General features: G+C 34.4%; 1 protein-coding gene across 3 annotated transcripts in view; it reads right to left on the reverse strand.

Annotated features, from left to right (window-relative positions):
- The window catches only part of Dtwd2 (DTW domain containing 2), a 125098-nt gene that overhangs the window by 98355 nt on the left and 2465 nt on the right, over window positions 1-24278 (reverse strand). For all 3 annotated transcript variants that reach the window (XR_010041168.1, XM_013156225.3, XM_003473282.5), the window contains exons 2-4: window positions 6696-6786; window positions 2974-3068; window positions 2447-2639 (exon numbers count right to left, since the gene is read on the reverse strand). Coding sequence is in view for 2 of the 3 variants with exons in the window: in XM_013156225.3 (XP_013011679.1) it covers window positions 2447-2639; window positions 2974-3068; window positions 6696-6786 (379 nt within the window). In the remaining variant the exon portion in view is untranslated. The remainder of the gene's footprint in view (window positions 1-2446; window positions 2640-2973; window positions 3069-6695; window positions 6787-24278) is intronic.

A 24278-nucleotide genomic window follows, 5' to 3' on the forward strand; every position in this document is an offset into this window, starting at 1 on the left:
TTCTTTCTTGCTGCTTTTGCTGTTTTCCACCACCATGAACTATTGCCCCTCTGCCATATGTCACCATGCTGTGGAGCCAAGCGATAATGGACTGAAATCTCTACAAACTGTGAACTAAATAAACCTGCCTTTAATTTTGAGTGTCCAGTATTTTGTCTCAGCAATGAGAGGAAAGTAAGACAAACTGGATGCCAAAGAAGTGGGGTCACTGCTGTGACTACATCTGACCACGTGGTTCAAGTGTCTTTGGGAGTGCAAGGGGATCAGGAAGAGACTCAGCAAGAAGACGCACCATGCCTTCCTGTTAGCCAGGTTCTGGAGATTGCAGAGATTGGAAAGAGACTCAGCAAAACGACAAAGCATGCCTTCCCAAAAATACAAATACCTAACAGCATACTATTTAGCCATAAAAAAAGAATTAAATTCTGTGATTTGTGACAACATGGGTAAAGTTGGAGAAAATAATGTTAGTATACAAGCCAGGTATACGTAGGGACAGGGAGAGACAGGTTAATGGGCAAAGTTATAGTTAGGTACAAACATAAGTGCTGATGTTTACACAGTAGAGTGACTAAAATCAACATTTTTATAAAGTATATTTCAAAATATCTACAAGAAAAAATACATTCCCACCATAACAAACAATAGAAGTTTGACATGATAGTAGGCTAGATAACCTGATTTTGATCATTACATAATGAATACATGTAACAAAACATCACATATACCCCATAAATATGTACAATTATAAGTCAATTAAACTTAGAAAAAGTAAGATAAGTAAATTAAGTGAAAATAAGGTATAAAGGTGATTATAAACAATAAGGTATAAAAGTCATTATAAATAACTTATAAGTGCTATAAAACAGAGACACCTCTTTTGAATATTCACAGAAAATGTGTGCTTGTATGTATGTAATTAGAAATAATTAAATGGGATATATTACGGTAACCATTGTTTATTTTCTATTATCTGGTTTTGAAGTGCTGTAACACTTTCGTTTTGATTTTGTTTTGTTTTGTTTGATCTTATTATGTCTGATGGTATGGACAGCGACTTTGAAAAAAAACAAGAGACATTATGGTAGCCATTGTTGATCTCCTATTATCTTGTTTTGAAGTCCTGTATTGCTTTCAGTGTTCTGTTCTGATTATCCTTACTCTGCTTTGTTTTGTTTGGCTTTATTCTCTTTAAAATAAAATTAAAAATAATAATTAGAAAGTAAAATATTTGGAAATGTATGTAAATATATGACAACCAATTTGTTAACTTGGAGAGAAAAAAAATTCCCTGGATAAATAAAAAATGTTATTCTAAAATGAATCCAAATATAAGGAGAAAGTCTGAATAATTTCCATAGAAGAATCTGAAAGAATTTAAAAGCTACCATTTTTAAAGTGACTAGATCCAGATGGTTTCCAAAGAGTTCCATCTAATTAATTAATTCCAATATTATTTAAACTATTCCAGTCCAAAGGAAAAAATTAAAATGTTTCAAATTTATTTTGGAATATTAACATTACTTTAATACCCTAACTTGATAATGAAAATACAAAAAATAAACACTGCATTATAATTCAATGCCATATATCAGTAAAATACCTCAAAATAGTTTGACAGTCTACTCAGTAGATCTCATTTCAAAACCACAGACCGATTCAGTATTAGGAAATATATCACAACTAAAAACAACAAAACTTGAATGAAAATTCACATCATTATAATAATGAATAACAAAAAGATTTGTAAAGAAATTTACTCATTCCTAACGAGAACTAGGTAATTTAAGTAATTAAAAAAGTATTTAAATATGATAATAGTCCTTAACAAAAAAACATTAATGCATGTAGAAATAAATAATCTGAATAATCCTGAGGTTTCCCTGATTAAATCTCTGAGAAACCGTTTTTGAGGGGTGGGAGGGTTTGAGATAGGGTCTCACTATGTGGTTCACGCTGGCCCTGAACTCTCAGCCCAGGTTGGCCTCAAACTCAACAGTGATCCACCCGCCTCAATTTCCCAAGTACTGAGATTACAGGTGGGCACCACCACACCCAGCTCTTATATCTGGAAAATTCAACATAGAAAAATGTTTAACTTACTGTGAAGTGCCGGGGATTTAGCTCAGCAGCATTAAGCGCCTGTCTTGCAAGCGCAGGGTCGTGAGTTCAATCCCCGGTACAAAAAAAAAAAAGGAAGTCCTGTCGCTAACTTACTGTGAAGTATGGTAGTAAGAGTTAGAAAAGGATGACAAATTTGAAATTTCATACATAAATAAGAGAAATATATATCCTATATCAAACACAAATCATACACATCTATGTATTTACACATAAATACCACTAAATTATTATACAAAAATATGTGTATATCCTATCACAGCAAACATAAGTAACAGACATAACTATATATTTGTATTGATTCTCTATAAAAACAGTAGTTTACCTGTTTGGGTAGTCGGAACAAGGAATTTTTATAAAAAATGTCCTTAGCCTGGCTCCATGTACCATCAATGATGATGATTGTGGAAGGATAGACAGGAGAATCTGATATAAATTCTTCCAAATCAGCAGCTTCCGCGCCTGGATATAGTATCAATGTACCAGACTTCCTGCAGATAGCTGAAAGTTCAGTATCTCTAAAAACAAGGTTTTTGTAAAAATAATTTTATTATTTTGCGAGCAAAATAAAAGTTTTATTATGTTTACTGCATTCCTAATAAAAGTTTTCCCTATCTAATTATCTAATTAAAGATACTGATTGTTAATAAAATATGAATTAAAAGTCTCAAATTTTGTGTACTCTATTAATTCATTAGCTGTAATTCTGCCAATCTCTAATCTTCCCAACCTTCACTATTGTTCCCTATCAAAGCTTTTCTCTCCACCTACTAGTGGCATAATTTTACCCCTTTCAAAGAAACATCTATGTAGAAGAGAACTGTTTTTAAACTGCACAAAAAGTTAATTTACTTTTCTTCACTGAAGCGACGACCAATCTTTACTTTACACTTGTCTTGGGGGAGGCATGCTTCTAGCAGAGGAACAGTCCGCAAGACTTTGTTTTCCTGTAGTGAAAAAATTAATTAAAACATAGATTTGAACTTAAATAAACACACTTTTAAAACTTTCATGATGGGGCTGCAGGTGTGACTCAGTGGTAGAGCAATTGCTTAGCATGCACAAACACCTAGGATCTATCCACAGCTCTGCAAACTTTCTTGTTGCCAAAAGAGCTCTAGGTAGTTAACTACCATATAGGCCTTAGGTGGTTCAGAACCTTTTCCAATATTTCCCATAATGCTCTCTACTCCTTATCATCACTGTGAGACTTCAAACCAGACCCTTCCAAACTTTGATCAATGTAATAAATATATATGTCCAATTAAATAGTGCCAAAAACTTTTAAGTGCCACAGCTGTTCCCAGATAAACACTCCAGTATTACTTCCAAGAGATAACTGCTTTAACTCTTCTATCTATTTCCTCTAAAATTTATCTCTATCTCTACTTATGTATTCTTATTTCTTAATTTATCAATTTCAGATAAACTATCAATTATCAGCATCATAATAGCTAACAATGTGCACAACTCTAAGTGCAATACATAGATACAAATATAGAGATTCATTTATTTTCATAATAAACCAGAAAAGAAATATATCTTTCAGTGAGTACATTTTACTAAAGAAACAAGTAATGCACAGAGAGGTTAATTAACTTGCCCAGAGTTAAAGAGTTTACAAAGCTATTAAGCATTTGAATTCAAGCATTCTGGCTCCAGCCCTCACTTTTAACTACTGCATTTTATAACTGCAGTCTCTCAAGACAAATGATGATTTAACTTTCTTTTACCACTCCTTATCCTCATCTCTTATATTTTAACCACTTACCAGTCCACTTAGTTAAATACAGGATAACCAAAACATGCATTATTTCATTAAGTTTTATAAGATAATATAGCAGGAAATATAAAACGAACAATTTTATCAAATATATTCAACAAGAACCGACTGAAATGACATCTGCCCAAGTGACATTCCAATTAGTAAATGAACAAACACACTGCCCAGCAATGCTCAGGGTCCACTTTAAGTGGTTAAGCTAAACCCATAAATAATGTTTACATAATTATAATTAAATATACACTGTTCACAAAGGCTAAGGAGTTTAACATTTCTCTTTTGTAAAGTATTTTTTTATATTTGAGTTAACCTGCTGTTTTTATCCTTAAGTAATTTTCTATATTCATACATCTATGTTTTGAAATCCTCTATCATATCACCTTATATGATCTGCTCTACCAAATCTTTTCTCAACATTCCCTTCTAGAGCCTATCCAAATGGTTTTTAATCAGTTTTAGGAGGCAACATCAAACTGGCATATCCTTTTATCAAAAACAGTTTCCTAGGGTTAAGCACAAATAATCCACTATTGTTGAGTTACATTAAGATTATAGTTCTTTTTCAACATGGAAAAAATATGGATATACTTGTACATACGTAATTCACATTTGTAGCACACACTATTTTAGACAGATTTTTTCCTAAACTGTAAATTAATCATGGTAAAAAAAATTTTAGAGATTTGAAATTATTAAAATTGCCACAAATCAATGAACACATTCACATTTTAAAAGCTATTGTATGTTTGGAACAACATAAAAATATAAAGACACCAGAGTATATATACTATAAAATGAAAACAGCACTTGCCATCAAAACTCTTGAGCAAAACTGCTGTGGCCAGCACGCTATCACTATAAGTTTGAGTTACATCATGTTCTTGTAAGCTTGGAGGCAATTAATATAATTCTTGTGCCCAAATTGTTAGAATACTAAAAAAAATAGCATGGTGTTGTTAGCTTTCAATCTCTGGTACCAAAAAAAGTAAAAATAAAAATAAATTTTAAAGTTGCCCAACAAATGGAATATTTAATAATTTTCAATAGAAGAAAATTGGAAAAAAGACATTAATTTCCTTTATATTTTTATTAAAGTCTTCAAGAATAAAAAGAGTCTCTGAAATTCAAACAATTACTCCTCTTCAAAAGTGAGACTGAGGAGGAGGAAAAGTAAGAAGGGACGAGAAAAAAAAGAATGGAAGAAAAAATGTAAACAAAGCCTTTATAAATAAATAAGGACAAGAAGAATTGATGAGAGGAAAGAGGAATGGGAAAAAAAGAAGCAAGACACATCATATATAAGTACAAATTCCCTATGATGACTGTGATCATTATGTTGATTTAAAATGTACCAATAAACTAAAATTTTTTACAAAGGACACTGAATTTAAGGTATCCTGAGTTTCTAAATACTGAGTTTTAACTCCAGTTTACATTAAATCCATTCATACTATAGGCTGATTAGCTTTGTATTAAATGTAATTTAGTTTACTATTAATTTTCTCCCCTCTCATTACTACAATTAATCAAGAATTACAACACATACTCAATAGCATACATATGAAACTAACCAGAATAAGAAAGTATTAATTAAAAACACCTTAAATGTAACATATAACATGAAACAAACATATCTGTTCTGTTCCTCTAAAAGAAAAGGTTAGTTACATATTCACTTTATAAAACTAAAAAAGTGGACTGGGGATGTAGCTCAGTGGCACAAGTGCGTGTCTGACAAGCACTAGCTCATAAATTCAATCCCCTAGTATGAAATAAATAAATAAAATTTTAAAAGTTACTTTTACTTTAACAAGAAAAGACATCAAAAAACAGAAGGTATGACCAAACTTTTAGAAAGTAGTGATTTTCCTAGCTCTTTACTCAAAAAATTGTGTTTACGTATGACATGTTTGGAGTTCTAAATTTCTATACTATTAAATGAAACTTGTGAAATATTACCAATCTCTAAATAGTTTGACTCTATCTTATCATATTATACATAAAATTTTTCCTGAAGAGTAAATATTTACTACCTTTTTCAGAAATACTAAAGAGCTGTGTATTTCTTCTGTTTGTTGTTTGTTTGGTTGGTTTTTTTTCTTCAGTACTGGGGTTTGAACTTTACAACCTTGTGCTTGCCAGGCAGGCACTTATGCCACTGAGCTAAATCACCAACTTCTGTTTTTTAAAGATAAATCAAGAAGCAAACAAAAGAACAATAAAAGCAAAATGATAACAAAAAATTACAATACTGAATTTCAAACAAGATGATAGGAATATAACAATGGTTGTTATATTGCATATTATCCTCAAAGTAATTGTTCAGAATACCAGATACAGGCATGTAAGATTGATCAAACAATTTAATTTCCCTTTGAGCAGTTTCTTCCCTGTTACTGTATCTATTGTAACTTTTAGATCTTACTCTTTCAGTGTTTTTCACTAGGGAGACAACATGGTATTTACACAAGCAAGTCTGACTTCTTTTACTTATGAGTATCATTTCTAGTTGTATCCATTTACCTATAAAAGCCTCGAGTTTAACATTTCTTTGTGGCTGAGTAGTACTCCATCATATAAAAATACCATACCTTTTTTATCCATTCCTCATTTGATGGGCATTTGGGTTGTGCCCAAGATTTAGCTATGACAAATTGTGCTGCTATAAACATGGGTGCACACATAGCACTATGATTTGATGTTTTCAATTCTTCTCGGAAAATACTCAGATGTGTATTTCTCCTTGTGCCTTCCTATTTTATTTGAAATTGCATAGTTTACAAAATCTTACCTCTGCTGGATGCTGAATTATATACAAGTGGGTAGCGATATGCAAAGGGTGTAGTGGTAGAAATGGACATAAACACACTTTCTGAGGTCGCCTAGAGAGTGGGAAAAAAGAAAACAGAAACCTGTGAAAATTTTAACAATTATATAATAACATAGTAACATCTGAACCTAATCCATGCTATATAAAGAGGTTTGTAAAACTTTTCAAAATCAAACAATAAAAATGAATTTAATCAATCAGATTCAAACAAGAATATTTGGGATGAAATTTAAGTACATTATTTAAAATAAAGTAAATTCATGTCAGATACCTCAAAAAAAATCTTATCTTGGTTATTGTCAACAGAATAATTCTCACCCTCAGTCCTCTTGTTCATGAAGTGACACTTCTCCTAACTTTCATTCCAAAGCAAGAACAGATTTCATTTCAAAGAAAAACCAGAAAAATCTCTTGTATCATTTGAAGTTGGAAAGAACATGAAGTAAATAAAATATTAATATGAATGTAAGTACCACCTGGAAAAGAATTCTAATCAAATTTAGCCACAAATCAAATAAGAGCTTATCAATTATGAGAAAAAATTCAAACAGAGCTCACCAGATTATACTTACCCAGAATTATATCTGTGGATCTACTTTTTCCATCTGTTTTTCCCTTTACTTCTATTTACTTTGTGGCTTTTGTTTTATTTACTTTGTAGTGCTATTGTTTGGATAACTCTCAAATGCAGAACAAAATTCAGATAGAGTGAAAGAATACACTACTCATCTTAGATCTCCAACACCTCTGACCTCCAACTGAGATGTTCTTATCCTAACGCCAACCTAAGGTCCAGTTCCACATGTGTCTTCCCGAAGGTATTGCGTGAATAAACATAGATATGTTACCATTAAATCCTATACTGATGAGCAAGTTTATAATAGGAATTCATCAGGCAGGCAGAACTCAAATACTATAGGTATTTCTCACACCAATTCACTACAAGCAGCATGTCATTGTACAGCTGTTTCGATGAATGTCATAGTAAAAGGGATTCCCAATAATACATTACCACTCCAAAGTGACCACTGCCAATTCTTTCCTCCATATGTGAAATTACAGCTTGAGGTAAGAAATGTGAGTGTTATGTTTTTAAAAGTATAGAGTGTGAGTAAACTGGTTCAAATACCTGTTATAATTACCCAGTCATTCTGCAACAAACCATCTGACCTATGCTACCTACACTTCTACTAAAGAAATTACCTATTCAGGCCTTGCCCAATCCTCAGCCCATGCCCTGGACAGCTATTAATGCAAGCCCACAAGATCATATGCTTTTAATATTATTATGTGATTTTAGTGACTTTCATGACTCAACTGTATGGAGCTTAGCCTCAGACTGTGTAGTCAAAAACAGAATGCGGTACAGGGGAGGGCAAAGTGCAGGACATCTGCCTCCTGTGTCTGCCATGCACACATGGATCAACAGCCTCATGACTCATTCATTACCTACACTTGTGCGACTGGGGGAGTAAAGTGCAGCAATGATCTGTAACGGTATTTCCACCTGCCTACATGTGTGGGTGTCTGAGGAGACGGGTGTATACTGTTACTAGGCATGTACTGCTTCCCTGGGCTTTTGGCTAGGATCGAGTGAGACATGTAAGTTTTATCACTTAAGTCTTAAACTTAAGTTTGTGTTATTTTATAAAATAATTTAACATAATAAAACATAAAAAGGAAGTTTTGTCATGTACATTAAGCACATTTTATAATATGCAATTCAAGACAATTCCTCACCATTCAACACTGCTCCAGCAAGCCAAAAGCTTTGTCAACCACCATCTAGACAGAAGAAAACATGACCACACCTTCCCTTTCCTTCTCTGAGCCTGGAGTGGAAGATTAACCCAAGAGAAACCAGAACACCTGATTCCCAGTGACCTTTGAGATGATTTAGTACAACTCTTCTGCCCTATACTGGATTTCCTCTTAGGTAGGCAGGTGGGATCTATAGGAATAGACAGTCTTTCCAGTCACAAGGGTAAACACACACACACACACAAAGAGAGAGAGAGAGAGAGAGAGAGAGAGAGAGAGAGAGAGAGAGAGATATGAGACAAATGGAACTGACTAGCTGACAAAAAGAGCTACTGTAAGAAATTCTCTCCTAATTCAAAGAGGGATGCAGAGAGAAAAATACAATCCAAATCTAAAAAACTTCGAACCCTAATGTTTTAGACTCTTTCAAAAGCACAAAATAAAATGATCTAAAAATAAATACAGAATGCAGCAGAAGAATCAAGTAAAAACTGCTATTTTTCCAAAATAGGCAACCTAAAATTGTATCTTAATCACATTCAAATGTATGAGGTGGAGCTCAACTTCAAATTTTTTAAATAATTCCACTCAGAATTTGCTGAAAAAAGCCCTGAATCCACAAACACCAGCTTCAATCTTTTACAGATCGCAGTCCTAATACACTAGTTTCCTACACTGTCACACTAACTTTCTTCCTAAGAGTTTGATTTCCAAACTTCAGTAAATAAAACACCTATTATACTTTTTATAATTTATTAGCATTCATTAAATCTGTTATGCAGCATTTGTTATTAAACTGAGTTAAATTTCAATTTATTTGGGGACTTTCAGAATTATATAAAACTTCTATATCACTGAAGTTCATCAGTGGTATCACAGAATCAACGTATACAAACTGCCCTTTCTAAACACTCTATAAAAATAAATAATTTGCCCTTAATGGACTCAGTGAAAATGTCAAGTAGAACACTAAATTTTATAAAATAAATTGGACTGAAACATTGTGGCCTTTTAAAACAAACCTTTGAAAATCTAAAACTACACAGCTCTCCACAGAAATCAAGTTGTCTTCACATCGAGAAACCATTAAGAACATTTACCAACTGTGCTCTTACAATCCAATAAAACTTGGTTGTCTGGAACTGGTTAGCTTCTTAACTCACACCACCAAAGTCAATTTAGTTCATAAATCTGTGCAATACTTAGAACATGTTAAGCACAGAATTTAATTAGTATCACAGTGCTCGTGCTCCAGAACAATCTTCTCTCCTTGCCTCCAAGTTTTTCTTAGTGAATTCAAGGATGAATTCACTTTTCTATTATAGTGAAATACGCACACACACACACACATCCTGTTTGCACTCTGCACTGTCCTGTCTATCTCTCTGCCAGATGGCAAACCCATCTAAGAACAAGCCCCACCGCTTGGAGCTTCTGACCTAGTAAGCATGCAAATTTTAATTTCCAACAAGTTCCTAGGTGGTGCTGATGCTGCAGATGGCTGAGGAGTGAGGACATGGAGGATGGGAGAACCACAGTCCTGAGAAGCAAGTGCCTAGCAGAGTCCACCTCAGTGGTGTGTTTAGTCTTCAAGTGTTTTGAATTCATTTGTACCTAAATCCTACCCACTAATTTCTTCTTGACCCTGAACATGGCAAAGCCTGATGAATTTTTTTGTTTGGTTGGTTGGTTGGTTGGCTGGTTTTTGGTTTTTTGAATACGGTCTTATTATGTAGTTCAAGCTGGCCTTAAAGTCATTATGTGAGACTGATCTCAAAATCACAGCAATCCTCCCACTGCCTTCCAAGTACTAGAATTACAGGCATATACCACCATACCCAGCTAGCTTGATAAAATTTTATACGGAGTAATCAAAGAATAGTACACAACAAAATTTGGAGAAAAGAAGTAGCCAAATTTTTCTATGAAAATATGTCCTTCTCAAATTAAGGAGCTGCAGACAACATTATATATGATGAAATGACTCTGACAAGGGGGCTGCATAGAAACTGGAAAACTATACAGACCTGATGGGTACACCATACGTGGGGCTCCTCTGTATTGGATTCTTGACTACTTCTACAGAGTTACAACAGATGTTGACTCATGGAGGTGTGAAGCTATTATCTTAAGAAGGTTTTCATAACTGCCAGTGTGCAACGTGACACCTTCCACATGAACTGGACTGCCACAAGAATTCCAGCAAAGAAATCTCTAAGACTGTTCTAATGCAAGCTGGGATCACACGCAGCCTAAGCTGTCTCATACATCTATATGTCTAGCTACTGGCATTCTACCTGGCATCCTATCACAGGCATCTGCAGGGCTTGTTTTTACTTGTCCAATGGTCCTTTCTAAAATAATCCAACTCTTCTTCCACTATCACTCTCAAACCGTGCATTTTCTTCATAGAATTCTATCACTGTTTGAAATTATATTACCAGAATATGGATTTTCACTCCTATAATGTAAGCTACAGGAGAAAGCACCTGTCCTGCCTTTTAATTGCTGTATCCCTAGCACTACCAAAGCACTCAAAAACACTGTTGAATACATGGAGTATCTTTATTTTCCTCTTACTTCAGTGTTGAGATGTCTGTCTTCTGAGCAATTTTCTACCCCATTCCTTTATTTCCTTATATCTGAAATTTTTATCTTCCCTTCATGTTCTGTATAGTACTGAAGCAATTAGTTTGTGTTATAAATGAAGTCCAGTGTTAGGTATTCCTTTGTTATAGTTTGTCATCATTTTAACAAATGACAGCACATAGGAAACAGAAATATTTACTGAACAAAATACTAAAGAAAATAACAGCTTACCAGTGTAAACACTAATTGTAATTTAAGATAAAATGAATTGCTTTGCTAATTCTTTAATACTCTGATAAACATCATTACCTATTTATTTTAAAGCATGTCTCCTTTATTAATCCATTTCTAACTACAACTACTTTAAATAAAACTAGTCTTTAAAACACTTTATAATTTCAACTGACTCATTAAATAATGCTTAATGAGTCACTGTTTAATAAGAACTTGTGTTTGTTATCTTAATATTAATCCTTCTCATACAATCTACAGTGCTCTGCATGTACCATAATAATGATTTAAGGTTCAACCATTAAAACAACTTTTTAAAACTCCTTATATCCAAACTTAACTCTTGAGGTTTAGATATTTCAAATGGATAGCAGACTAAATAATTTATTAATGCAACAAATTTTTATTCTAATGTTTACTGTACATCTAACTATGCCATACATTAGAACAACAAAGCAAAGATTCCTGCTCTTGTGGAGCTTTTTCTCACTGTCTAAGAAAGAACTGTTTAAAAGCTCTTTGCTTCTCATGGAATTGTTGGGGGGAAAAGACAATACACATCAAAAATGACTGTTTATAAATAATGAATATTTGTTTTATAATACAAAACAATACTTCAAATTATAAAAAATAATCTAAAGAAATATAAAGTAGTCAATTGAGTAAAGTTCTGGGGAAGAAATACTAAAATATGTCACTGGTAATGTCATGGTTTTCAGCTTACTCCTTCATAAAAATGGTAATGATAGGACACCATAAAAGACCTAAGGAGTGATGGTGAACCTATGGTACATGTGCCAAAGGGAGCTGTTTGTATCAATGAAAGCTCTAAAAGGCTTTGCCATCACTTAGGAAATAACCACTGAGATACAGGCAAACCTAAAGGTAGTCATTCATGACTACTATTTTTAGTTAATTTATAACAGAATGACCAAAGTAAGCACTCAGATTTTTTCCTCTTCAACACTGACAGTATGCTGTCAATGTATTATAAGTTTTATGTGTGCTGTTCCACTCATTAGGATTTATCTTCTCTAAAAGTCTATAAAACCCAACTAATATAAATTATATTCTCAAAACAAATGTAAATTATATCCATGAAACATTCTCAAAACTGGAAGTCTCAAATAATTTCCCTAAGGAAACTGTGTGAAATAAGCCTTTTCTTCTTCTCTCACTGAAGATGTAGGGATAAATATGTAGGCTTCCTGCAGACTAAGACTGACCTGTTTCCTCAGTACGTGCTGCAACACAAGGGTCATCTGTCACTCGAAGCGTGCGGTCTGTGGCAGCCTTAGAAAATACACCTAACATATGACTACAGATGTGAAGACCTACACAAACGTCTTTCTAAGTTTAAATTTCTTACCTAATACTCACTGAAAGCTCTTGATTTCAATCAAGATAATCTCACATAAGAAAATTTTCAAGATCAGTGAACAGATTTATAGTAATTATTATTTTAAAGATTCCTTCCACTGACTAAACAAATGTAAATATAGAACCCAGGAAAACAGTGTATCCCAAACTTTCTAGTACTCATACGAGTACTCTAGTACTCATCTATATCTGTTTAGATCTAAATAGATAGAGTTAAAGACAAAGACACAAGATTTTTATAGTCCCCACAGAGTAAGAAGGAAAAACATATCACGGCTCTTCACTGGGTAAAGTGAATATCTACATTACATGACAAAAAAGGTAACAACTTTCTGATTTTAAAATAGGCTTTAATGGAAAAATGTTTAATATCATTGGTTATTCAAGAGATGCAAATTAAAACAACATGGAGATTCGATATCACCCCAGGAAAAATGGCTATCATCAAGAAATCAACCCATAACAAATGCTGGAAAAAAAAAAAAAAAACCTTCTCCACTGTTGGTGGAAGTGTATACAGGTGCAAGCACTATGAAAACCAGTGTGGAAACTCCTTTAAAAACTAGAATCAGAGGTGGTATTTGACCCAGCCATTTCATTCCTGGATATTTTCCCAGAATAATTAAAAACATCATAATGCAGTGATATACGTGCACTCATGCAGCACAATTTATAATAGCTAACTCTTGGAAACAATACAAATGCCCATCAAACAAGGAATGGATTTTAAAAGGTGGTATTTTATACAATGGAGTACTACTCAGGTATAAAGTAGGATAAACTGGAGCCTTTTTTAGGTAAATGGATGCAACATGAGACCATAATCATAAGTGAGATTAATCAGGCTTGCATGTATGCACAATGTATTATCTCTGTAGTGTAAGAAGCTAAAAAATAAATTAAGACCCAAAATGTACAGCAGATATTGTGAAACGGGAAGAAACCGTTCAAAAGAAAAGAACAACTGGTATGAGAAAAGGAGAAAAAGAAGGGAAAAGAAAAAATAAACACATGCATACATATATACACAAAACAGTTAAGATAGTTATATTACCAATTGCTACTAATTCATTGAAAAGAAAGGTTTGTGCCTATAGTTTGACCAATTTTTCATGCCTAAATCTTGTAATATGAGCAACTACTTTGAAGATAGCTATACATAATGTACTAACCATTGTTACTTCCCTACAATCTTATTTTAAAAGTTTGTGCCTTTTTTTAAAATAAAATAAAACAGGCTTTGGAAACTTAAGCACCACAGTGCCCTCTGCTGTCTTTTAAGGAAACTAAAATGATCGATAAGACAAACAGTAGCTTTTAAATTTCTGAAACTATGTTCAGCCTAGCTAATGATAGAAAAGTATCTTCACAAACTGTTAACATAATACAGTAAGAAGAGGTAACACCTTCCATGTCTGACTGCGTTGATATAAACAGCAAGTACAAATAACAATGACATTCTTATCCCTCCCCAAATTGCTTTGCTTATTAGATCCTCTTATTGTATACCTGGTACCAGGAGTGAAGGACAAGCTTAGTGGGGGGAGGGGGGGGATCACTGCTGTAGAAGAAGTTGTAACTAAAGAGAATAAATATCTTTAGATCAAAGTTTTAGTTTTTCACACTTACCTTTTCCTCTTTAATATCAATTTTTTGCTTATGTATGGGGCACATCATTTAATGGCAAACAATAAATGTATGTAATTATAAATAAATAAATATACTCATTAGAAATATACTTATTTGTTTTTGAGATAGCCCACTACATTGCCCAAGCTGTTCAAACTAATGGGCTCAAGCGATCCTTCTGTCTCATCCTCCCAAGTACTTGGGACCATAGGCATGTGCCAGCACATTCACACTATTTTTTAATCCATCTTGACACATGATCAAATTTATACTATAATTTATACTAGTATAATTTATACTACACTGTACTGTCAAGTATGCATGAGCTGCAAGTCTGAATCCCAGCACCACCAAAGAAGCAGCAAACGGCTATTTTAGCAAACTGAGTTAATCACTGTGTTCCATAAACTCCTGTTTTACACTTTTATAGTCTGCAAAAAATACTACTAAGACATTTTCTTTCACAGTTCACCATAAATTCTAAAGGAAAATAATTCCTTAAACATTTGGCAAGATCTCAGCTGTGTATTAGGTATTAGATACATAATAATGATTTAATAAATAGAGAATATCTGTAAGACTTATTATTTTGCTTTTTGTTTTGTTATTTTTTCAGTGCTAGGAATCAAACTCAAAACCTCACCTATGTTAGGCAACTACTATAACAGCCTGTAGATGACTCATAAATTGAGGTTCTATGTCGTGTCACTAACTAGAAGTGAAAGCATGAACATCCATCCTGACAACTAAGACAAAGGTTACAGATACTTTACAAAGAACAGCACAGAATGACAGGATTATGTCATGGAAACATTTCCATTGTGACTATTCTTTTGTCTTCTTCCCTTATTTAAAAACTGTCTGTATTTTAAAATACAGGTTAAGGACAGGAGAATTATTAGGAAATATTCACCCTGATTTTATATAAATGTTCACTTCTTCAAAAGAGTACAAAAGACAATGGAGAATTTTCCTTGAAATAAAACAGGGGAAATGTAGTAAGGCTCAAGTTAGTGTTACTTCACTGCATAAAAAATATAATACTGTCATGTACAACCCACAATGGTCGTTCCCAAGAAAATGGTTTTCTTGGGGGGGAGGGGAGACTGGGAATCAAATTCATGACTTCACTCTTGCCAGGCAGATGCTTGTGTCGCTGAGCTAAACCCCTGGCCCAGAAAATGGTTTTCAACGCCAAGTTCCACACCATGTTGGAACTTAGGGTTCTGGGAAACTAAGCAACCAGCTCACCTCCCTGGTAAGCAGCCGTGAGCCTACTGGCGCATGGGCTGAGAATCAAACATCCCACCCTACCCCCGTTAGCAAATACGAGCCAGAGGTCTGAGCATCTCTTGGGAGGTTGACCATATGCAATATAGCAAATAGGGGGGTTTTCCTTCTACCATCTCTTTGAAGGCAATAATGTTATAATTGTTTTGCTTTGCTCTGATTAACTGTATTGCTCTATTCAATATTGTTTTGATAAGTTCTATAATGTTCTGTATTTGGTTTGATTTTGCTATACCTGATTGAAAGAACAACTATTGTGAAGATAATGCGACATACTATATGGCATCTATTACTGTTATCCCGGTAACCTGCTGTGACGTTCTGTACCAATTTCACTGTACTGTCTCAATTGGCTTTGTTCTATCTTGTTCTATCTTTGTTCTATCTTGTATTTTACTACCTTCAAAATGATAAAAAAATTTAAAAAAAAAATAAATTAATCTCATAAATAATAATGATACTTCATAGAGGAAGGGAAATGGAATAAAGGAGAGGGAGGAAAGGATAAGAAACAGAAGGAAAAAAATAAGAGGAAACCTCAACATTTATTGTATACTTACGTTAGGGACACTGCTGAACACTTTGTCTTCATTTAATGCTCATAAAACCTGTCAATGGATGTATTAGTGTCCCAATTTACAGCTGTAGAAATTAAGGCCTAGAGAAGTTGAGCGACCTTACCACGAGAAAACAGAGCTGGGCTACAGTACATTCCTGTCTGACTCCAAAATGTATGCCAAATGTACTGATACCATGTAAGTATGTAACATTCAATGAGAGGTTTTAATGTATAACTCTGTCAGGCTGCCTTAGGCCCCACAGGGCCTACCACTAAACCTCAGTCTGAAAGTGGACCTAGAAGGAAACAGGAAAAGCCCCAAAATTTGTCAAATTCCCTAGGACAGAATGGCTAACAGTAATGAATATGTGGCTTGGTAAGAGAAACAGAATACCAACCCACAAGAAGTGGAAAAATACTGTAGAATTGAAAGACAAAACAATTCAAACGTGGCAAGAAATGGTTTTATCCAAAATAAGGCATTTGAACTGGACCTCAAAGATTCCATACAGCAGATGAGGGAGGAGCCAAGGTATAATCTACAGAAAAATAACAAACAGCCCTGTTAGGAGCCTCGCCCAGCTGAAGGTGGTCACTGGGGCATGACGTTAGAGGGAGTTTCTCTCACTGGTCTTACCACGTGCTGCCTCCCAGCTGCCAGGGATTGAGCAGCTTTGCCCCACCTGGCCTTTCTTCTGTGACATTCCCACCTTGCAGCAAGCGTTCTGTGGATGGAAACTTCTGAAATCATGAGCCAAATTAAACCTGTCTTCCTAAGTGCAAGTGCTGGGTACTGAGTTCCAGCAACAGGAAGGCTAACTAATGCAAAGCATATAGGAAACACTTGCAAAGTAAGTTAGAGAAATTCCAAATCACCCTTCACTAGAGTGATAAACTACACCATAGAAATTATGCTATCTACTTCCTCCCCTAAAAAACAGCCATCAGAGATCGGTGTCTGACTAGCTTCTGAGACTTGGACATTTCCTAGAGGCTGAGGTCACTAAGTGGTACCAGGTCCAATACTCAGAGAGTCCTTCTCTGCCTTCTAGTTACTCCCTCCAGATTCTTAGATAGTCTTAGACATCCATAACCATTACTCTCACCTTTTTTTCTTTTTCTTTTGTTTTGTTTTGATGCTTGTTTGGTTTTTTAGACAGAGTCTTGCTAAATTGCACATGCTGAGTTTAATTTACAGTTCTCCTGCCTCAGCCTCCCACAAATGCTTGGATTACAAGCATCCCCAGAGCACCCTCTTTTTATTCTTTGTTCAAATGCCATCTCTTTAATCTTCAAGGCAATGTGTGAGTTTCACAAAGGAAAAAATTTCTCTTAGGCCTTTTAGGCTAAGGCACACGTTCTGTTCCAACTTTCTATACAATTCTGCATGAGGGGGAAGAAGTCCAAGCAAAGCTGATGACAACATACTACTTTGTGGAGCTCTAAGATTTATCTTACCCTACTCAAAAGCTATCAAGATAGTCTGTTTCATGGGTACTAGTAGAGATAAGAGATTTCTGGGGTACAGACAAAGTACTTAAGTAGTCATGGTACAATAAATGGCCACATGTTTACATCAGTTTCCCGCTTCCCCAAGTCCCACAGGAATGGAGGATCAGTGAGTTATATTACAGGAGAGAAACAGTCAGCTTTGGAAATCACCGCTTTCATACTAAGTGCCGGGAGAAAGATCTCACCCCTCAAGGTTCTACATTACAAACATAACCTTGCAAACAGTCCCAGGTAAAAGCATTTAAAACCTCAAATTCTTAACATATGTAGAAATGTTAGACTGCAAAAGATTGAAGAGAATCATCCAAAAAGGTATGTCAAAGTTCTAACTCCTAGTACTTGCAAATGTGAACTTATTTGGAATTCAAGTCTTGATAGATACAATTAAGATAAGGATTTCTGGATACAATTATCCTGGATTTGAGCTAATTTTCAGTCCAGTGATTATAATTCTCATATGAGAAAAAAGAGGGGCCTGTAACACAGAGATAGGATGACAGTGAAAAGAAGCAGAAACTGGTGTGAGCCTAGAAGCATAACGAACTGTTAGGAGCCACCAGCAGAGACGGAGTCTCCTCAGAATGGTAGAGGAAACCAACTCCACTGACACCTTGATTTTGGACTCTGACTTCTAGAATTAAGATAGAAAAACTGTGCTCTATTTAGCTACTAGGTTGTGATAATTTGGGATAATGTGTGAAAATAACACAAGAAACAAGGATGAGACTTTCCTAATAACCTATGTCTCACCTGCCCTGGGCCCTAGACACATACTAGTACTCTACTTGGGGAAACTCAGATACCAGCTAGAGTTTGGGGGCAGTGACTGGCATCCATAAGTACCCTGAACAGAAAGCTATCTTGATGCTCTAAAAATCTCACAATGTCTCAGCAGAAGGGAAAATGAATTCCTATTAATAGTATCTTCAAATCTGTCCTTCTAACTTAAAGATCCTATGGAGGCACCAATAAATATGAGAATTAATCACAGTTATGTAAAACATTAAAAAGATAGAGATTTCAGCACCACCGGTAATCTCAGCACTAACAAACCTGAGGCAGGAGAATTATAATCAGTTCAAGGTCAGCATGGGCAATATAACACATTCAAGGCCACCCTAAACTACCTAGTAAGTCCCTGTCTCAAAAAAATCCAAAAAAGGGGGAAAAGAAGATACAGATCTGACTTTCAAAAGAAAAATACTTCAAAATAATTAAAATAGTCATGGCCAAAGGAAAAGAAAGAAGGCAAATAAAAACTTCACTTCAAATACTTAATATGCAACAGAAAAACTAAGATAGTCACATTGTTCATTTAAGTATAAATCATCATTAGGTGGTACAGCAATTAAAATATGAAAGCTGAAGTTGGTCTGCATCTTAATAATCACCTGATCTTAAAGTCTATAAAAGAAAAAAACACTTTAAATCACAAGTTCTCAGCCATAAGAAACTTGACACCACACTTAAAAGTGAGATAAATCAGATTCATGTGTAATCATCATGTTGTCCCTCTGGTATGAGGAACTGAAAGAGTAAATAAGATCCAAAATGTACAATAGATATGTGAAATGGGAAGAAACTGTTCAAAAGGAAAGAGAGACTGGGATGGAGGAAAGGAGAAAACAAGAGGGGAAAGGAAAAAAATACAAGATAGTTACATTGCTGGTTTCTCTTCATTCATTGAAAAGGAGGGTTTGTGCTAACATCGTTTATAGAGAAATTTTTATGCCTGTATCTTGCACTCTGAGTAACTATTTTGAGGATAACAATATGCAATGTTTTAATTATTATTATTCTCCTATTCCTGTTTTGAAACTATTCTACTTTTTCCATAAAATAAAAATAAGACATAATAAATCACAAGACTGTTTCATACATTAAATAAAAATGTACATGCAAAAGCATTCTATCATTTATGAACACCTTTTAAGTGACAGCAAATTTTACACTCATTTTTATGAATATATAACATCATAAACACTAATAAAACTAAGAATTATTAATTGTGTGCAAATGACTTAAGAAATTAAAGTGCTTCGATGTTCTTTGAAGAAAATTCTTATTTTTCTTACAAATAATAATTCTTATTTTTCTTGGAAAAAATAAATCAAACATTTAAAAAGTTCTAATGTGGTTTTTAAAACTGGTCACCCCTGTTTGGAGACTCATTTAAGATTAAGAAAAATTTTCTCTTGACATATATCATCTTTGTTCAACTTTGAACATGTGATTAGCTAGCACAGTAATTTATAAATTAGATTTATACACACATTATGATCAAAGTAAATAAGTATTTTCTATACTAACAAAAAACTAGTTTTCTTTAGAAATTCATTTTATATGTACAAAAATTAAAGTTACAGCATCTCTGAATTTTACTGTGTAAATTATCATCAGTAACACAGTTGATTTTAAATTTACAAAGTTTCTTTTCTAATTGTTGATAGCAATTCAACAGTTTCAATTATTCTAAATTAACTAATCCGAGATTCCCCCGTTTTCATTTTTTCCTACCAAACATACAAAGTGATTTACACTGCTGATCACTGTATTTGAGACCCAGAATCAAAATACAAATGCCTTGCTGGGGGAAGAAGTTGGCAGTGAACCACCAGTGAGTTAAACAGAAAAAGTCAGGGGCCTTGGAGAGCTGGACAGATTGTGCCATCTACAGACACAGACAACACTCAGGTCAGCCAGCTACTGCACAGGAAGGTGGTCCGGAGTTCCTACTCTCTCCAAAGCCATAAATCTGGATTTTTATATAAAAGTCTTGATTTTTAATTTGTAGCAATTAGTTTAAAAGTTAATAAAATGAAGCTCAAAAAACATCACCAAGCTACCAGTTTGTAATTCCCTCCTTTCTCTCTCAATTTTATCCCCATTATTTTTTTCTCTTGACTATCCAAGCCTAAAAGAATAAGGAGAGGGAATAAAAAAAACATGGAATAAAAGAGCTACAGAAAACATTAAAGTTTAGGTGTCTTGTTACTGACTGAAGCAGCATAATAACAAGAGCTACTTTTGCAGCTTCCACTTCAACTAATGACTATGCAATACTGTACAAAGAAAATCCTAAGACTTCTTCAGCCAAAAGTACAGACTGAGATCAGTATCAGCAAGGACTCAGAAGTGACGTGGACTGGAGCTGTGGTACAGCTCTGCATCTCCTGTTACCTTTACCTCTTCATCACTTGAAAGGTGAACAGTAAAAATGTAAAATAAAGTTGAACAATACTATCAACAACAGAGTTGTGAGACATAATATCATATATAAAATATCTACACCTGATATATCCCTGGCAGACAGCTACCGGCTGATAAGTAGGTGCTAAAGTTATAAAGTTTAGAATAATCCTTACAGCTCGGTGCTTTTCCTTGGGAAGAAATGTCTAGTGAAAGAAAAATTAACCTCAGATCTGAGTCAGTTTTGTGTGCATGTTCTTCTTGCTGTTGCTTTCCCTTAAAACATTTTCAGACATTATTCCTTTATTCTTGCGAATAATGATTTCCAAGTGGTTTATAACTGCCATATCCACAGAAGACATAAAAGTATAATTAGGGTTCCTAATATCTTGTTGCAATGAGGACCTAACCCTACCCAGTCAAGCCTTTTACCATTATATCAACATCCAGTTTGATTTCTTTAGTAAAACAAAGTATAAATTATCCAGCTGAAAACTACCTGAAAAGTCAACTTTGTCACCACCATTCAAATATAAAAATACTTCAGTAGCCAGCTCAATCAGTTTCAGAGAATTAGGCCCAAACTCCTTGACACAGCTTCTCTGGTCCTTCTCAGCACCACTGCCAACGGTCCCGGCAGCCCGTGCCCTCACCACTCTTCCTTCTGCACAATACTCCCAACCACAGGACTTCTCACACCCTGATCCCTCTGCCAGGAGCGCACTCCTTCCTCAATACCGCACTGCCACCCCATCTCATCCCTAACAAAGTTCTCAACATCAGAACTTAGATTACTTTTTTTTTGCTCTTCTGTTCAACCTCAGAAGTCACCTAAGACTTCTCTGACCTTTCCCCCATCCTCTACTCACAAAATAACTGGAGTTAAGTGCACCTTCTGATGCATTCTTGTAACATCTTATATGTGCCCACTGAAAAAGAAGACAATCATGTGAAATCCAAGAAAAAGATGATATACTTAATATATATGGTTTTCTAACAAAGTTAAAGACCATTACTAGCTTTAAAATAGTAATAATTTGATATACATGCATCCTCTTATCTTTCAACTCTTACTCCTACTCCAATTGTGTCCTAATGGATTTTTAAGGGGTACCAAATGCATGTAAAAATCCCCATTTTGATGTTATATAATGTAAAATTTTAAAAGTTAGCAAAAGAATTTTAACCTCAGCAAAGTTACTTTACAAACGTGTTCTTTAAAAACTTCAGAAGATCCTTCCTTTCTATTTTCTTCAGGGTCTCAAAAATTCAATGTTTTTCAAACTCTTTCTATACATCCCACAGTAAACGTAAGTGTGTAAAAAAAAGTTTTACTGCAGTGGAATTTGAAAATGTTCCCCTTAATCAGTGGTGGCAAACCACTATGTGCCACAGGAGGCTGCTAATTACCATTGAAAGCTCTAAATCCCTACTCTAAACCAGCCAATTTTATTTCAAGGCCTCTCCCTTAAAATGGATGTGCAATTTCCTACTAGCGTCTGGGTTACTGTAGAGTTACAGTCACCCCTTACTTACCCTTTATTCCATCATTATATGCCAAGTACATTTTCCAAAAATAATTAGTACACAACTGAACTCTACCAAGTTATCCAACAAATGTATTCTGTAGGTTTCTTATTTCATTTCAAATACTGCTAACAATATATATTGAGAGATTAATTTTTTATGCAAAAATTAATCTGATATCTTAAAGAATAGGAGATGGTAAAAGAAACTAAAAGGTAAAAACAAAGAAAAAATGAGAGAGCATGCCAAGTTTAATAAATAGGACACATACAAAGAAAAGAATAACTTTATAAAATCTGTATCTCACAATAATAAATAAGTTTTCAATTCTTTAAGGAATAGCCCCTCTCATTTCTATGCAACACTTCTCAGCAAGATTCTGCTGAGAGGTTAAATTGAGTTTGTACTTCTTGAACAAACCCAATTTCTAGAACTCCCTAGGCAGTGACAATTATAATAAAGCACTTAGAGAAATGAATACTATTTAAGTAAATACTCAAATAGTTGTGACTTACTGATCACTCACATTTAAATATGCATTTTAAAAGCTAATACAAGCTAATACAAATTCACCCGGTAAACCAGTAGAACTCTTAACAGCCTAATGAAATAAAATACAAAGAGACATCAGTTAGTTAACATAGTACTGATAGCATCTGTCTTGGTTACTTTTCTCTCATTGTTGAGACAAAATACCTAACACCCAAAAGGAAGACAGAAAAGGTTTATTTATCTTACAGTTTTTTGGAAATTTCAGTCTATTCTCAGTTGGCTCCAAGGCAGGGTGGCTTGGCAAAGGGGCAATCATTCATGGCAGCCACAAACAGCAAGAGCGAAAGGGCAAAAGAGGAAAAAACATGCCTTCTTCCCTCCCTTATACTGTATACTGGCTCCACTCCTGGGCAGGTGCAGCACTCACACCACCAATCCCAGGACTAGACAATGAACCAATCACAAATGTTAGATTCAGCCACCTCCATGATCACATGAGGACTGAGGGGCCACCTAGACCCAAACCATAACAGCATCTAAATATTTGCCATAATTCTGGAAATGTTTTCTAGTCAAATAAAACAAAATGCCTAATATGTTAAGCAAAAGTACATTTAAAAGAGAGAAATCTCATGAGAAATAGGCACAGTGCAGAATTGTTGAAAATGAATTATAATCCTAAATAGTAACTAAATATAACAGAAAAGAAACTAAAATCTAGCAACTTCATTTCAAAAAAATAAGTATCTGCTAAATATAGAACACTAATATTTTAAAACTTTATAAAGCATTGCTACTCGGTTATTCTGAATAAACTAAAAATTAAGTAAAAGAACTAGCACAAACCTTAACCTTGGTTTATATCTGAAACACTTTTTCTTTGCATCCTATTGAGATTTAGCCAAATGCATTTACATGATATACCTTAATCCCTCAGACAATTTGTTTAAATGAACTACATTCAAAAACAGACCCTTCAATATACAAACTCTCCATCTCCTTCAAAGGTTTACAGAAAATAAACTAGGCAGGTTCCCTGGTTTATGATGTGATTAGGTTTAATAAACTCATAGAAACTGAAAACACTGAAAGTGAAAAAAAGTTAATAACCTCCCAGACACCGCAATTAGCAACACAGTACAATGAAGAGAATCAATGGTAATCACAGAACTGACTGGGACCTACAGCCAACTGCTGTTGCCCAGCATCTCGAGAAAATACCATACCCAAATGGCTAGCCCAGAAAAAAGATCAAAATTTGAATTATTTTCTACTTAATAGTTAGATCACTTTCTAACTACTGTAAAGTCAAAACACTGTAAGTCAAAGCATCATAAGTCTAGAAGTGTCCATACACAGTACATCCAGAAAATATAAAAATAGTG

The sequence above is a fragment of the Cavia porcellus genome, unplaced genomic scaffold (assembly GCF_034190915.1).
Source record: "Cavia porcellus strain 051 isolate PalLab524CR breed Dunkin Hartley unplaced genomic scaffold, mCavPor4.1 scaffold_19, whole genome shotgun sequence".
NCBI lineage: Eukaryota > Metazoa > Chordata > Mammalia > Rodentia > Caviidae > Cavia > Cavia porcellus.